This window comes from Elgaria multicarinata, chromosome 12 (assembly GCF_023053635.1).
Source record: "Elgaria multicarinata webbii isolate HBS135686 ecotype San Diego chromosome 12, rElgMul1.1.pri, whole genome shotgun sequence".
Classification (NCBI taxonomy): domain Eukaryota; kingdom Metazoa; phylum Chordata; class Lepidosauria; order Squamata; family Anguidae; genus Elgaria; species Elgaria multicarinata.
The window spans coordinates 27,437,283-27,454,678 of record NC_086182.1 but is presented as its reverse complement, the minus strand read 5'-3'; the positions used below and the strand labels follow the sequence as shown (position 1 = coordinate 27,454,678).

Below are 17,396 nucleotides of genomic sequence, written 5' to 3'. Positions count from 1 at the left end.
ATAATAATGGCAATGATAAGAACGTAAGGAGAGCCATACTGGATCAGTCCAAAATCCATCTTGTCCAGCATTCTGTTCACATAATACCCAACTAGGTGCCTGTGGGAAACCCACAAGTAGTGTATGAATGCAATAGGACCCTCAGCTTCTTTTCCCCAACAACTAGTGTATATTGGCATATTGCCTCTGATACTGGAGATAGTAGGGTGACCCTATGAAAAGGAGGACAGGGCTCCTGTATCTTTAACAGTTGTATTGAAAGGGAATTTCAGCAGGCGTCATTGGTATATATGGAGAACCTGGTGAAATTTCCTCTTCATCACAGCAGTTAAAGTTGCAGGTGCCCTGCCCTCTTTTAAATCTGGTCACTCTAGTATAGCTCCTGCAGCTTTAACTGTGGTGATGAAGAGGAAATTTCACCAGGTTCCCCATATATACAAATGACACCTGCTGAAATTCCCTTTTTTATGCAACTGTTAAAGATACAGGAGCCCTGTCCTCCTTTTCATATGGTCACATATCCATCAGGACTAAAAACCATTCATAGCCGCCTTCTCCAGGAGTGTGTCTCACCCCCTTTGAAAGCCATCTAAAATGGTGGCCATCACTACATCTTGTAATAGTGAATTCCATATTTTAACAATGCATAGTGAGAAGAAGTGCTTCCTTTTATCTGTCCTAAATCTCCCACCAATCAGCTTCATGGGATGACCCTGGATTTTAATATTATGACAGAGGGAGAAAATTCTCTCCCTTTCTACTTTCTCCACACCAGGCATGGTTCTGTTCAACTCTATCATGTCTGAAGCTGAGACATCACTGGCTTGACTAAGGCTAGGTAGCAAGTTCAGGACTGAGGCAACCTTTAAATTAGGGCCTACTAGGCTCACAGATCACACTCTTAGCCACTACACACCTCCTCCTCCCTTCAAATCCATTCCGTTCAGTATTTTCCTTTACACTTCAGAAGTGGTATTTTATTACTTCTGAAGGAATGGATTGTCCACAATTTATTACTACAACCGCCCTGTCAATAAAGATTAATGAGGGATCAGAGTTCTGTTCCATTTGGTCAAACCTCCAGGTCACCTGTGATGGGATGACGTCTCAATGACCTTGTCAGGTCTCTTTCATATTGATTTTAGCAGGGCCTGCCTCTATATTCAAAACATGGTGTCTGCTGTTTCCCTAACAACACATAGGCCTAGAACACTGGCTCTCCACAGGATACCTCTTATGAAATTAGCTTCTCACTATATTAAGGCTCTGTGCAGTCGTAAAGTGAAGACCTGCCGAGACAGACAAAAGGTGTTGTGGGAGGGTGGTGAAGAGAGGAAGAAAGTGATTTGCTAGACTTAGATTAATAAAAGATAGTATTGTAGGACCCTGCTGTAGTTTAATTATCTGACTATCCCTCTGTGAGCAGTGGGCATATTCTTGCTCCTGTGCTAGACTCACAAAATGGTGGTTATTCCTTTATTGCACAGTAAAGGGACTATGGCCATGAGCTCAGCAGTGGGGGGGGGGGATATAAACAAGAACCTGTCCCACATGAACAGAAGAAGAACCACACTGCTCTCTGCCACATGGATGAATTTAGGAAAAGAATTTTCAGAAAAAGGGGGCAAATACACACAACATTTATTGTGATTGGCACAACTAACTTAGCAAGCAAAACAGAAAAGGTGAAGTAGGCTAAAAGGGGCAGGTAAAAAATAAGGAAATGGTGTATTTGTGTGTATGTGGGGGGGTATGGTCCAATACAGGGAGTAAAATAGTTTTGGTCAACTATTTTATTTATTTACTTATTTATTTGGTTTCATTTTTATACTGCCCAATAGTCAAAGCTCTCTGGGCAGTTCACAAAAATTAACATGGGAGTCCAATGTGAACAAAGCCACCTAACAGAATTTGACACCTTAATAGTCACACCTTGTAGCTAAATCAGAGCTGGGCATCAGTGGACTTACTCAGACGACACACTAAGCCATGGTGGTTAAAGATTTTGAGATAAACATTACAGCATAGCATGTCATGTGAACCATTTTTATCCATGGTGGCTACATAACCATGGTTTAAACGCACTTACTAACCATGTGTTGCATAAGAGTTAGCGGCTTAACCAAGGCTTAGCATGTTGTCTGAAGAGGCCCAATGACTTCTCCAGATTCTTCACTTTCCAACAGTTTCACAAGGGTGGTTTCCCCATTGGCAGTAGAACAGATTTTTTTCTTTTTCTTCAGGTGTCCCAGTATCATTCCAGGTTGTACTGTGGGGAGGAGGACGGCAGCCATCTTCCCCAAAACGTTGGAGAATATTCAGACAAAACTCTCAAAGAGAAACGTAACACTCCAACCTACCAGTTTCACCCAGGAAAACTTGGATTGGTTGGTCAGGAATTTACAAACCTGCCCTGACACTGACTCACTAGGAATAACTGTGAAAGCCATAGCTGAAATTGATCTTGGCAATAGCATTTTTTTTTTGCAAGGCTGTATGATATAACATTGTGATGTATGTGATGGGAGAGATGTTATCAGGATTTAAACAATCAGCACTATACATAATTTCAGTGTGGACTCCATTGCTTTCAGGGTAGAATGAGCTCAGCCTACCGAAGAGACTTCTTCCCTTGCACACCACTGTTATTATTAGTATTAGTATTTATCACCAACCACAAGCATCACCCTTGCATAGGGGTGGGCCACTTATATTTCGGCCTACAATTCCCACCAGCCCTCACTATTGGCTGTCCCAGCTAGGGCGCATGGGTGTTGTAGAGCAGAGCATCTGGAGGCCCAGAAGTTGTCCACCCCTGCTTTTGCATTTGCAGCTTGCAGCTTACATGACTTTGCTCACAACAGCAAAGGCACCTCTTCCCAAAGATTGTAATCTACAGGTGGTGAGTCTCCAAAGCCAGAGCCTGGTTATCTTATAGAAATGTTATGGCCTTGGTGATTGGACTGCCAGTGCCCAGAGTTAAGCTAGTATGTGGTGCTGTTAGGTGTATTGTCCCATCTGTTGCTTTGTAGCTATCAGGGTCTCATTTTTATTATTTTTCACAGAGCAATGATTTTGGCAAACTGTTTTCAAAGTCTTCTTGTCTATCCCAAGCCTTTGAAGTAATCATCAATATAGAAATAAACAAAAGACTAGAGCCCTAATTTCTCAAATCCCTACCTGTAATGCAGACAGAAATAGGGAAACTGACGCCCATATAGAAGAGGCTTTCTCCCCGCTCTGCATTTCATAACCACCATAGGAATAGTAACAATGCTGTTCAAAAAGTGAACCCCATTTTGTTGTTGTTTTGTTTAAGCACAAGGATTTGTGTTTTTGGCATGCATACCGAGTTTACAACAGGAGGCAACCCTCAGGGCATGGAACCAGCAGCTTGGCTTGAAATAAATGTCTCCTGAATACCAAAGAAGGTATCCTGTGGCAGATGTCTGCAACCGTCTCGCAACATTTCTTTACTTTAAATGAAGGGCAGCAAATGGTCAATTATTTAATTTATTATTGTTGTATTTTTGCTGCCAGGTGGGAGAGAGGCGCACATGGCATTTTCTATCTCGGGCGCCAGGATATTTTGGGTGGCCTTTGATACTATGCAACTTGAATTGGCCCAGGGAGAACTATTTGCTGCTCTGCCTCAGGCAGCAAAATATCTTGGGCTGGTCCTGCAGCTGTGGGGGGCCATGAGTTCCTCTTGAAAGAGTAGAACAGCAGGCAGGGGGTGGATGAGGACTGGGAACATCTTTTCCTCCAGCGGTTTCCCCACTAAAGTTCATCTTTTCCTAGCTGATTTTCCAATAATGCAGAAAAGATACAGTTAGGGACAATTTTAAGCTGAAAGATATCCAGAAGGGTAAGAGAGAAGCAGCCTGTCCCTCTGCCATTACTGTACAGCCTCCTACAACTGCTTTTCACTAAAACAGTGCCACTGACAATTGTTGGGAGACTGTGACCTCATCTGCTGTACAACCTCTAGCTTGGCCCTGAAGAACAATCACACATGGCCTGAAATACTGATGAAACTCCCTAATCCCCTCCCTGCCTGACATTAGAAGTGATTCCAATGCAGACATCTTGAAGGGACCAAATCCCAGAGATTCAAAATAGGGAAGAAATGGAGATTCACTTTTGAATATTCAGCATCATCACACAGCCATTTTGATTTTTTGTTTTATTTATTTTTGGGAGGGGGAAGCTCCTGAGTCCCACATTCATATTTAATAGAGCAAAGTCAAATCACACATTTAAAAACTTGCCAGAATTAAGCAGGCCTCTCTTTGTCCCATTAGTGACAGAGCCCTCGTTGTACTGGATAAACTACACACACCCTCCCCGGTCAAGGCACAGGTTCAAACTTTGTAACCCTTTGGGCTTGTATGCGGCCCAGATCTCTTCCCCTTCATTTCATAAATCTTCCATTTCTTAGTTGTCACCAGTGGTTACTATGGAAACAATGGTGCCATCTTTATGGACAATGTTTGGGGGAAGATAGGAGTGTGATGCTTTGCTGCTGGGTTGGTTCATGCTCCCTGGGATGAAATGAAAGCCCTTATAAGCAGCCTATGTCAGAATGACCGTAGACATAGAGAGGGGTGCTTCTTCTTCTTTTCAGCCTGTCTTAATCGCTCAGAGACGGGCGGTGGCTGGAGAAAGTGGAGCACTAAAGGTTTGGCTTCTCACCTCAGCTCCCAACTGGCATTAAAGGCAGGAGTGGTGCTGCCTGCTATAACGTGGAGAAGCGTGACAAATAAGCCAGGCAATTACAGCTGTCCCTGGCTGTGAGTGGTGTCAGATGGATCCATCACTCTAATCAGAGCCCTGGCATGTGGAGAAAATAGCTTCCAGATAAAGCTACAGCGCTTTCCCCACCTCCCTTTGCTAAAGTCAATTTTTTATTTTATGTTGCAGTAATAGAAAATGCGACTTGGAAGCCAGCCGGCAATCCCCGAGCTGCTTGGGTTGTTTATTCTCAAAAGACTCGCCTAACAGACTGCACGCCAGGGTGGCAATGTCGGGCTACACTCCTTGAGATTGTTGTTGTTGTTGTTGTTGTTGTCATTGTTGTTTGTATATGAAGATAATATTTCCCTTGCCATAGTTGCCTGTTCCTGGTTTCCATTAGGGCAAGGCCCTTGGGATGGAATTTATCTGGATGCAAGTGTGAAAGGAAGGAAAGGAACCTCTCATGCAAGCACTGAGTCATTACTGACTCTTGGACATTTTCTTGGCAGGCCTTATAGCAGGGTGGTTTGCCGTTGCCTTCCCCAGCCGTTATTACCTTTCCCCCAGCTAACTGGGTACTCATTTTACCGACCTCGGGAGGATGGAAGGCTGAGTCAAGCCGAGCCGGCTGCCTGAAACCAGCTTCTGCTGTGATCAAACTCAGGCCATGGGGAGAGTTTCGGCTGCAGAAACTGCTGCTTTACTGCTCTGCACCACACGACATGAGACAAAAAAGGTCTAGTGGAAATAGGATGACCAGATCAAGACTTTAAAACAATATAAAATAAATAAATGAGAGATGCGGTGCAGCTAGGGGATCTGAGTGGGGTAGTGGCTAAAATGTCAGATTGGGTATCAGGAGATCCTGGTTCTACTCCCCACTCGGCCATGGAAACGGGCCCATCACAGACTCTCAGCCCAGCCTACCTCACAGGGTTGTAGTTGTGAGGATAAAATGGAGAGGAGGAGGATTATGAATGCCGCCCTGGGTTCTTTGGAGGAAAATAAATACAATAAATAATTAAGAATAGGGCAGGCAGGATTAGGAAATAAGTTCCATGGTGTCCTTTGTGGGCTGTGATCATTCTTAAAAAAACAGACTTGTTAAAATGAGAGTGAACGGACTTCTTGAAATTAGAGTTGACAACAGAATTTCATCGGTAGTGAAATTACAGCATTCTTTTACAGCACATAATTTGCATGTAACAATGAGGCTGGCAGGAGGAAGGGTTTTGACCTCTCTGCGGGATAAAGAAAAGATCAGGAAGACAGAAGCTGGGGGAGAAGTAACAGAGAAGGCATAAAATGGCTCTGTGTGATCTATATAGAATGGTTTAGGGAGGTTCCTAGTGGTTTTTGTGAACCGCCCAGAGAGCTTCGGCTATTGGGCGGTATAAAAATGTAATAAATAAATAAATAAATAAATAAATAAATTGAGCTTGGACAAAGTAGCCTATGGGCTGTGATGTTATTTTCTCTTGTATCTGGGCTTGCCCACAGTAGCCTTCTTTGTAGCCTTAAAACAAATGAATGGAATCCTTTGGTAGCACCTGGTTATCACAGACACTAAAGGTGATGTTGAGAGTCCCTCATCTGGAGAAACATTTGAGGAATATGTAAATAAAATAAAATAAAAGCCAAAGGGATTAAAATAAGACAGGTAAATTATCCCAGGTGGGTGTCCTGCACAGCCCTAATTAAAATAAGATGCTTATAGCAACCTTAATTAGAAATAAACATTTGATCCCATAGATAGAAATTAACTCTATCAAAATGCCAGATGCTATTTTTTCAGGATATCTGAAGAATGATCCTTATATTTGGGGGTCCCCAGATTTCAGTCCAATTTTAAGTTTTTGATGGAAAAAATAACCTAAAAAGAGAACCTCCAGTGAAGAGTAGATGTTAAGCACCCAGTGAGCCTTTCAAGATTTATTTTATTTAACGAAGAAGAGTTGATGTAGAAAAGGTACATCATAACTGAACTAATTTTGTTAACTGAACTAATTGGATGTCTATCCATGTAATATGCTAGACTAGGGGGACAACTTGATTTAGAAGACTGAGGACACAGGGGATCTCTTCTGCTCCAGCAGCTAGTACTACAAGGCCAGGGTAAGAAAGCACTCCTGTGTAGAGCTGCTATGGAATTCCACCCAAAGAAAAATACAAGGTAAATTCCAAGGGATTTCCAGGGCTGGTGGAGCATTTTTTTGCCTGTTTTTTAAAAGATTGCAAATATTAATCAGGATGGTTTCGAACATTCACAGCAAAAATGTATTAAAGTCTGTGTGTGAATGAAGAGAAGAACGGAATTGTGAAAACAGAAGAAAGTGGGGCAGTGAAACTTTACCACCACTATTGAAGAGCACTGATACTATGGAAGAAACAGGGTGGAAGGAAGCCCTGAGCACTGGACCAAATTTTGTCCCATCCAGAAGGTATTCCTTTCCTAAAGGTTCCACCTCAGGAGATCAGTCCATCTCATTTATTGTTCCACCGACATTTGAGAATAGCATCTGCTAGCAACACTCATCAGTAAAGTTGTTGAGATCTGCATGTCACAATCTCAAGACATCTGTCATTAACAGTAGGTATAAATGGCTCTATCCTGGGGCATCCCAAGTATAAGGTAAGGGGCAGGCTACTGAGATACCCCAGTCTCTTATTAATGATTCTAATAAATGATGGCATGGATTTAGCATCCATGTCATCATTGTCCTGCTGTGATTTGTAGATGCTTAATATGTTTCCATCTCTCCTTCTTTAGTTCAACTACCCACTCTCCATGGCCTTCTCCTTCACCTCTACAATCCTATCCCCAAGTCAGTGCATCACTATATGCCTTACTTACCGTACAGAATGATGCTGGCATTGGTGTTTCCTAGCTGGTTGTAGGCCACACAAGTATAATTTCCATAGTCCTGCTCAGAGACATTGAAGAAAGTCAAGCGGGAGAAGAAGGCCTTGTTTTCAACTTTCAACCCTTTCTGTCCTTCGATGAGCCTATAACATGGGAGATATTCATATAGGAGAGAAAAAGAAAGAATGGTCCCAAGTTCAGAATGTCTGCTGTACAGATAAAAGATTCTAAAACAATGTTGCCATGTGCATGAATTCATTCATTATCCAAGAATGAGGCCAGTGCTACAACAGAGAGGACCCTCAAATAAGGAGAAGAGATGAGACAAGAAGAAAAGAGAAGAGAGGAAACATCACTCATAGAAAATGGAAGGACCCTGTGATTGACTCTAAGTCTTAAGTGACCAACCAGATGCATCTGAGAAGTCCACAAGCAGAATATGAAGGCAATAGTTCTCACCTGTTGTTATTTCCCAACAACTGGTACAACCATACTGCTCTTGAAAATGAAGGACCTCCTCTCAGCCATCTTGGCTGATTGCCATATATAGACTTATCCTCCATGAATTTGTCTCCCTCTCCTCATGTTAATCCCCCAGAAACTGGTATTCACTAAATACACTTAGGCCTTAGCTAGACCCAAGGTTTATCCCGGGATCATCCCGGGGTCATACCTGTTCATGTAAATGACACACAGGATATCCCGGGATCAGGCAGAGATGACCCCGGGATGACCCCGAGATAAACCTTAGGTCTAGCTAAGGCCTTACTCTGAACATAGAGCAACATTCTTCAACTTGACGCCCAGATATGTTGGACTACAGCTTCCATCATTCCCATGCTGAGAATGATGGAATTCCAGATTGTGGAGCACTCTCCCCACTGAAGTCTGCCTGGTGCCAAAATTACAATCTTTTGAGTGCTAGGTTAAGACTTTCCACTACTCCCAGGCATTTGTCAGCATATGATAAGGTTGGGGTATTTATTGTTGAGTAGGGTGACCATATTTGGGAAACCAAAAAAGAGGACACCTAGTGTGTGTGTGGGAAAGCAGCTTTCTGAGTCCTGCAGAAAGTACGTTATTCCCCCACCACCTTAAAGAACCCGATTGGAGTGGAGGAGGGGAAAGGATTTCATTCTGCACCACCACCATCCACTCCAATTGGGGCCTTTTCTATAATGTCCAGGAATGACCCACTTTCCCCTTTAAGACCTCAATTGGAGCTCGGGGTGGGGGAATGATGTGCCTCAAGAAAGCATGTCATTCCCTCCTGCCATGCTAATGGCAGCCTTAAAGAGGAAGGTGTGTCATTCCAGGACATTATTGAAAATTATAGAAAATCCCCCCTGACACCATGGAAAGAACAAAAACCAGGACAAATCCGGGAAAATCCTGACAGTTGGTCACCCTATTGTTGAGTATTTTTAATTTTAAATCAGCTAGGTCCCCTGGCCTTCGGCTCACTTCCCATGAGCTGGCCAGACTCCATCTGCATCGACTTGGGCCAGTTTGTCGGTTTTCAGGGTTTTTTTTAAAAAAAATTGTGTGTGTGTGAAAATAGCAATTTGCTCAAATTGAGGCCATCCATTGCATAATTTGTGCAAATTGTGGCCATAAATTATGTGACTTGCACAGGTTGGCAATTATGCAGTATTATTGTTTTTAAGAAACCTGCAGTTTGGCTCACAAGGCCACATGGCAAATGCCGCTCAGTCTTCCCAAAACTTGTCAGCCCTCACTCACTGCTGGCTTGCTATGTGCTCGCAGCAGCAGGCATCGCATGAACAGTGCACCATACATCCATATGCCATGACTGTGGGTGTCCAGCTCAGGCAGGTTGGCACTCTACCAGCTTGCTATGTCAGGATGTTGTTGTTTTGCCAATGGAGAAGCATTGGGAATAGGTGATTACGTGACACATGCCTGTCCAGAGACAAGCAAGCATCTGTGCTGAAGGAGAGCCAGATCAGGAAGATGGAAGACGCCAGAGTGGGCTGGGCTTGGGGAGAGAATTAAGTAGGCCCGTCCCTGTAATTGGAGCAATAAACACAATAAAGACTGTGCAACACATCCACAGGGGGAGGGGAGAAAGATAAAAATTACACAAAGCTCTTGAGAGCATTTGGTGGTTGTACGACTCTTGGTTTCATTTCTTTGCCATAGCTTTGTAGGTTGTTTTTGTTTACTTTTTACCTAGCTAATTTCCCTCAGCAGGCTCTCGCTCTACATTACCACCGCCCTAGCTTGCTTTTGATCTTGATTGACGGCTCATAGCAGCTTCCCATTTGAATGCGTTACTCAAAATTGTAGCTCTCCACATGACCCGCAACTTTAAAAGAATGACTTAATTGAATGGATGACATCTTTCAATTTGTGTTTGCAATGGACCTCTGTCGTCTGTATGATTGAGTTAATCAAGGGGCGGGGACTCAATGTTCACGGATTTGCTGTGGGAACCACATGAACAGAAAATGACCCTTTGCCTGTTTTGTTTGTTTGTTTGTTTGTTTGTTTGTCTCAGGAAGCAGCCCTATTCATAAATCTACATGGAATTGTTACAGAGGAGCCTTGATATGCCTGGGTCCAGCTCCAGCTGAGAGCCCCCTCCCTCCTGCTACCAACTGTCACTGCAGAGGCCACCAGTGAGGGAGGAAGCAGCAGCCAGGCACCTCTCCATCATGCCTGGGTCCAGCTCCAGCTGAGAGCCCCCTCCCTCCTGCTACCAACTGTCTCTGCAGAGGCCACCAGTGAGGGAGGAAGCAGCAGCCAGGCACCTCTCCATCATGCCTGGGTCCAGCTCCAGCTGAGAGCCCCCTCCCTCCTGCTACCAACTGTCACTGCAGAGGCCACCAGTGAGGGAGGAAGCAGCAGCCAGGCACCTCTCCATCATGCCTGGGTCCAGCTCCAGCTGAGAGCCCCCTCCCTCCTGCTCCCAACTGTCAACTCTCACTGCTGAACTTTGCAAGTAAGATTGTAGTGCCTGAATTTCCTTTCCTTTCCCCCCTCCTCCTCCCTCCCAATCCCCTTTCCTTTTGTGTCATGTCTTTTAGATTGTAAGCCTGTGGGCAGGGACTGTCAAGAAATACTTTTGTAAGCCGCCGTGAGAGCCTTTTTTGGCTGTATGGCGGCATAAAAATGCTTAAATAAAATAAATAAATAAAATTGATATGTTAATGAACTTTGGCAGTAAGAATTATGTTTAATAACATAATTTCAAACTGTACATACAGGAGAATATCTCTGGGCAATCGGACTGTATCTCATGTACAAGATTACCTCTTGTTGGTAATATTAACATTAAGGGGAGATCTACACAGCGCACTGAAGGCGTGCCCCGAAAGCGATTGTGTAGATCCTGCCCTGGAAGAGGTGGAGGAAGAGGCAGAGGAGGCAGCGGATGGGGAATCCGGCCGCGTCCTTGCTGCTGCTGCCACCCACCTCCTCCTCCGCCTCTTCCTCCTCCTCTTCCAGGGCAGGATCTACACAATCGCTTTCGGGGCGCACTGCAGGCGCATGCAAGCGCCTTCAATGCGCTGTGTAGATCCGCCCTAATTCTAGTGCCATTAATCTACTTTAGAGAATGACACACAATACTAATAATAATAAAAAGGACTCTGCCCCCCAAAGCATATAATAATAATAATAATAATAATAATAATAATAATAATAATAATAATAATAATAATAAAATTGAGAATAGATAGGAAAGCCTGTTGCTGGGAAATCTGTCCCTTTTGGGATTTGCCAGACTTCTGCGTGGTTTCTCAGAGTTCCGGGGACTTTTTAACGGTTTTCTTTTGTCTGGGCCATAATTTATGGAAATAGAGATTTACACAAGTCAATTACACAAGTAAATCCCACCTGCAAATTGTTCAAATTTGCATAATTTGGGCACATTTCAGTGGCAAATTGCACAAATTTGCATAATTTGCACAAATGTGGTGTGAATGCAAAGATAAAATGCAATTCAGAACTTCCACCAGCTGGACCAACTCATTGTGCACAGAGCTGGACCGGCTGATCGAAAACATAAAAGAAGGGTGTGTGTGAAACAACGAAAACTCATCCAGCTCCACCCTGAAAACAAATTCCTTCAACGGCCCCAAGAGTTTGGGGGTGGGGACAAGAAGTAGTGTGGATGCAGGAGAGGTAGAAAACAACAGAGAATGGGGGAAGTGAACGATTAGGAAAGGCAAGAGTAACATGGGATGGATGCAAGCAGATGCAGTTACAATTTGGGGAATTAAAGTCCCTGCTTCTTCATTTTGAGTCAGAAACATGAATTCTCTCTCTCTCTCTCTCCTGCCCAAGGACCTCCACTTCCCTTACTCGGCTTCGTCCTTTTTCTTCTGCTGCCCCTTACGCCTGGAACGCTCTTCCAGAACACTTGAGAACTACCAACTCAATCACAGCTTTTAAAACTCAGCTAAAAACTTTTCTTTTCCCTATAGCTTTTAAATATTGAGTTTGTTCTGACTCTATACTGTTAGCCTCACCCTACCCGGTGCCTGTTTACACTTCCCTGTGCCTGTTTGCATTCTCTTTCCCTCCTTATTGTTTACTGCAACTTTATTAGATTGTAAGCCTATGCGGCAGGGTCTTGCTATTTACTGTGTATAATCTGTACAGCACCATGTACATTGATGGTGCTATATAAATAAATAATAATAATAACACACACACACACACACACACACACACACACACACACACACTGTGTGGGGTTGGAGAAATGTCTTCCTCCTACCTTCCCCAGATTTTCTGTTTGGCAGGGTTTTTAGGGGTCAGCAGATTCTGACAATACATCCACATACCTTTTGTCATCTTTGTACCACTGGAACTCTGCGGATGGAACTGCAGACGCTTCACACTGGAGGATGCCCTTCTGCCCTACCGGCACTCCTGTGTTCTTAGTGTCCGAGATATATGGCGCATCTGTAGAGAAAGGAACAGGTTGGCCTGTGGCCTTGGGGGATCCTTGTGCTTTGCAGTGGCTTCAGGATCCTTTTCTTCCCCCAATTTATGATGTACACCAGAACAAACTGCCCAAGCCAAAAGGTTCCTTTTGCAATGTCATGATTCTGACACACTACACTCAACAAATATTTTGCAAGCATATCCAACGAAGCCCGATTCCAGCCCAGCCGGTATGGCTTCGGAAGGAGACGGCTTTTGCACAGGGAGGGAGCCGGAAATAAAAGAAAGATGGGTACATAGAATCATAGTAGAGTTGGAAGGGGCCTAAAAGGCCATCAAGTCCAACCCCCTGCTCAAGGCAGGAATCCACCCTACAGCATACTTGACAGATGGTTGTCCAGCTTCCTCATGAATGCCTCTAGTTTGGGAGAGCCCACAACCTCCCTAGGTAACTGGTTCCATTGTCATACTGCTCTAACAGTCAGGAAGTTTTTCCTGATGTCCAGATGGAACCTGGCTTCCTCCAACTTGAGCCCGTTATTCCATGTCCTGTACTCTGGGAGGATTGAGAAGAGATCATGGCCCTCCTCTGTGTGACAACCTTTCGAGTATTTGAAGAGTGCTCTCATGTCTCCCCTCAATCTTCTCTTCTCCAGGCTAAACATGCCCAGTTGTTTCAGTCTCTCTTCATAGGGCTTTGTTTCCAGACCCCTGATCATCCTGGTTGCCATGATCCTGACACATGCACCGCCTCGTGCAGTGGGGGCGGAACCAAAGGTATAAAGGCTCGCTTCTGCCAAGTCTCCGGCCTCTTTCATTTTTGGCCTCACCCTCCCTCCCTATAAACCAGTATTGGAATAGCCAGTCGTCCTCTTTGTGTGTGTGGGGTGTGAGTAGGAATTTTCCCTGTCATCTAGTGATGTTCAGTTTTTTGCCTACTCCATACTGGATGTAATCTTTAGAAGTGGAGGATAAATAGGTCAATTATAAATGGCACGGTTATGTGGAAATTTGGGGAAGTCAGGATAGGGACGGTGAGCACTCTGGCACCTTGATGGTGATTGGCAATCCAGAGGTCCTGCTCCTCGGGGGCTTTGCAGCTTTTGTGTCAGGGTATGGTTTGCCTTTGGGGACCTTCTTGTCTCGTCTACTCGACTATGCAGCCTGAGTGGAGATGACGCGGGTCGGTCTCACCAAACACGCAAGTGTAGTTTGAAAGGGCCCCCCGGGTAACCCGCCCCCTGTTTTCAGCTGAGCGCCCTGTAGGACAAGGCTAGAGCCTGCAGCTAAATGAACTAGATTCCCGCACATTCACGCTCAGATCCATGGAGGGGAGAATCTCCATGATTAAATAAAGAGGCCCTATTTTTAACCCCAGCTTTTGTGTCTGTGTTTTATTTCTGGAACTTCCCTCTCCTCCTGCAAACCTGTTCCCAACTAGATCTTGTACACCGCCCATCACCCACACCAGCACGGGACTTCTTACACCTCCTGACTTTTATTCATTTTATCAATGTAGCCTCCACATCCTTACTGCACTGCTACTTTTCATGTTCCTTTGGTGTGGGAATGAGAGAATGTCTGTCTGGAGCATGCTGATGCATCCCGTGCAGGGATGCAGCAAAAAATGCACAAGGTCAGGTGTAAGACTAACTAAATGTGGGCTACCCTGTGTGAATGAATACACAGGCAAACATGTCTGAGTTGTGGAAACCAGGGTGTGTCCTTAGATGGGCACTCATGAATGAAGGGAAGCAACGGTGGCCCGTTCAGTGAAATGAGCATTTGGCTTGGGCCAGACTTCTGCTGGATGGCTTTAAAAGGGTACATTCCTGGAGCAGAAGGCTATCAGTGGCTACTAGTCCTGATGGCTATGTGCTACTTCCCATATCAGAAGCAGTAAGCCTATATACACCACTTTCTAGGGAATATGGACAGGAGGGTGCTGTTGCACCCACATCCTGTGTGTGGGTTCCTGGTCAACAGCTGGTTGTCCACTGTGTGAATAGAGTGCAGAGCTAGATGGACCCTTGGTCTGATCCAGCAGGGCTGTTCTTATGTTCTTAACCAAGGATCTCATTAAAGGTAATCTTCAGCAGCTCAGCAGGTCTCTCAAAGACGTTAGAGGCAGAGTATCCATCCAGAGCCTTGTGTGGCACAGAGTCGTAAGCGGCAGTTACTGCAGCCAAAACTCTCCCCACGGCCTGAGTTCGATCCCAGCAGAAGCTGGTTCTCAGGCAGCTAGCTCAGGTTGACTCACCCTTCCATCCTTCTGAGGTTGGTAAAATGAGTACCCAGCTAGCTGGGGGAAAGGTAACCATGACTGGGGAAGGCAATGGCAAACCACCCCTCTACAAAGTCTGCCAAGAAAATGTCAGCGAAAGCAGGCGTCCCTCTAGGAGTCAGCAATGACTCAAGTGCTTTCACGAAAGGTTCCTTTCCTTTCCTTTTTCAGCAGCTCATCAGGTCTCTCAAATATGTTAGAGGCAGAGTATCCATCCAGAGTATCCATCCCCCACCCCACCCCTCTAAACTGCAGCAAAAATACTGGGATTACTCACAGTTGACAGTGACTTTTACTCTCCGTACAACAGGAGTTGCAACATCATTGGAAGCGCTGCACTCGTACTCCCCCGACTGTTCCCGGGTGATGCCGGTGATCTCCAAGTACTCATCTTCGCTCATGAATTCTGTAGCTTCAGAGGGCCAAACAAGGGAGGGGGGGGGAGAAACAAGAAAACCTAGACTATGTAGCAGAACAATGAGGTTGTAGGACACATATAAACAGTGCATCATGTTCACCGCACATGCATTTTTCACCTGGCACTGATGCTGATGGGATTTTCAGATATGCAGCTCTTTAACCAATCTCCCCCATTTGTCTGTCTGGGTATCTTGATGTAGAGGAAAGAAACATTATATATAAATGAGGTGGTAGGCAGCCAAGCTTGGCAGTCTGCCACTGATAATCTACGTGCAGAAGACCAAACCTGTAGGCTTCTTAGAAAATGTTGTGCATCGGGGCAGGAGTTTCCCTTCATCATCAAGGGAGGAAATCCCTGTTCCTTAGCTTGCAAACAGACTCAGAGCACATGCTTAAGAAGATCGCTTAACTTATATTAATGACCCCTTAATCACACTTGAGTCCTGCATTTGTGTACATACACAATCCAAAGAAGAAATATTTCCTCCTACAGAGTCGAGGGCACCTGCACCTCCTGAATTTCCTCCTATCCTACCATAGGCATGCACAGCAGATATATAAAGGCGAACATTTACTGAATATCATAAAGGACATTAATTTTATTCATTTGTTTCTTAGACACTGAAGTCACTGATGTCCTACTCCACATTCGGCTTGCCTGATTGTAGCATTGATGGGGCTTTGTGGTGACATTGGCCAAAGGAGGGGTTTACAAGAAGGGTGGCTCAGAGTTCAATGGGGTGGTGTGTCTATTCCAGGTGCCCTTCCGCACGTCGTCCCCAGAGCGCATCTATTCGATCCCAGTGCACTCTGAGGACGATCCTGTGACTTGCCTGTAAAAGAAACGATGATGAGACGTCCTCGGCGCTGCCGCCGCTGCCGCCGCTGCCGCCGCTGCCGCCGCTACCCAGCTTCCTGCTCCCTGCCCGGGACGGATAGCTCGGCGGAGGAGAGAGCGGAAGAAGCTCTCTCCCCCGCCTTCTTCAAAACAAGCTATCTGTCCCGGGCGGGGAGCAGGAAGCTGGGTAGCAGCGCCGGCGGCAGCAGCGCCGAGGACGTCTCATCATCGTTTCTTTTACAGGCAAGTCACAGGATCGTCCTCAGAGTGCACTGGGGTTGAATAGATGCACTCTGGGGACGACGTGCGGAAGGGCCCCAGGTTTCAGCCAGACCTCTAAAGGAGCTACCCAAGGTGCTGAAAATATCTCCCCAGCATAGATTCATCTCCTTGGATAGCTACATTGGGGATCCTTGGAAAACTGTGATTTTATTTATTTATTTATTTATTTATTTATTGTTATGTTCCTGGATTTTTTGGGAAAGTAAATGCTCAGCTTCCAAATGCAAGCTGAGCCAGGGGCTCTGGGTAAATTAGATGAGCCCCAAAATTACTGGATTACCCCATGACGGCCATCCCTAGTTTTGCAGCTGTTAAAACAGGGATGGGTAGCACATGCCTCAATGGGCTGCATGTAGTCCCTGGTCCTCTTTTGCACCCCCCCCACTGTCCCCAAAACAATTCTGAAATTGCACACACCATGCTGCAGCCATGAGACTGTGGCCCACATGGGGATCTTGCGTTGAAATATCACCCCCCCGCCACAGGCTCCCCAAAGTTCCCCACCCCTGTGTTAAAAAGAAGAAAGCCTTTGTAAATGTAGGTAAGAGTGTACTCCCTGGTACCATATCACAATGCAGAATATGTCTACATAAAAAAAACACATAACTTCAGTACCACTGCAATCATGGTTTTTATTCCCAAAGAAATAATCCTAAGAATTGTGATGATGTGAAGGGAGCACTAAAAGAAATTTCAGTACAGTTACACTTCCCAAAGATAAATTGATGCAAAGAAACTTGTTTCAATCCTAGTTTACTTATTATTGTGGTATAGACAAGGTATCAAAAGGGGGGAAAAACAGCAAGACATGTGTAAAATATTGTTTAATGCTGACAATGCAGTGCTTCTCCTGTTTAATCTGGCCCTGTTCAAAATGGCCTCCCTCTCCAACATCAGAATAAATAAATAAATAAAATGTAGGGGCAAGTACAGATAATCTCAACTACCCCACCATGTTTCTTAAAACCACAGGAATTAAGTAATCCACAGGACATAGTATGAAAATCTCTACTATAGGTTGTGCCCAATGTTAAGAACTTAAGAAGTGCCATGCT

The 17,396-nt window shown here is 44.9% G+C and overlaps 1 protein-coding gene across 6 annotated transcripts in view; it reads right to left on the bottom strand.

Annotated features, from left to right (window-relative positions):
* NTM (neurotrimin) overlaps window positions 1-17,396 on the bottom strand; it is an 885,373-nt gene that overhangs the window by 19,662 nt on the left and 848,315 nt on the right. For all 6 annotated transcript variants that reach the window (XM_063139536.1, XM_063139541.1, XM_063139537.1 and 3 more), the window contains 3 exons: window positions 15,079-15,213; window positions 12,415-12,535; window positions 7,592-7,743 (listed from right to left, as the gene is read on the bottom strand). In XM_063139536.1, coding sequence (XP_062995606.1) covers window positions 7,592-7,743; window positions 12,415-12,535; window positions 15,079-15,213 — 408 coding nt within the window. The remainder of the gene's footprint in view (window positions 1-7,591; window positions 7,744-12,414; window positions 12,536-15,078; window positions 15,214-17,396) is intronic.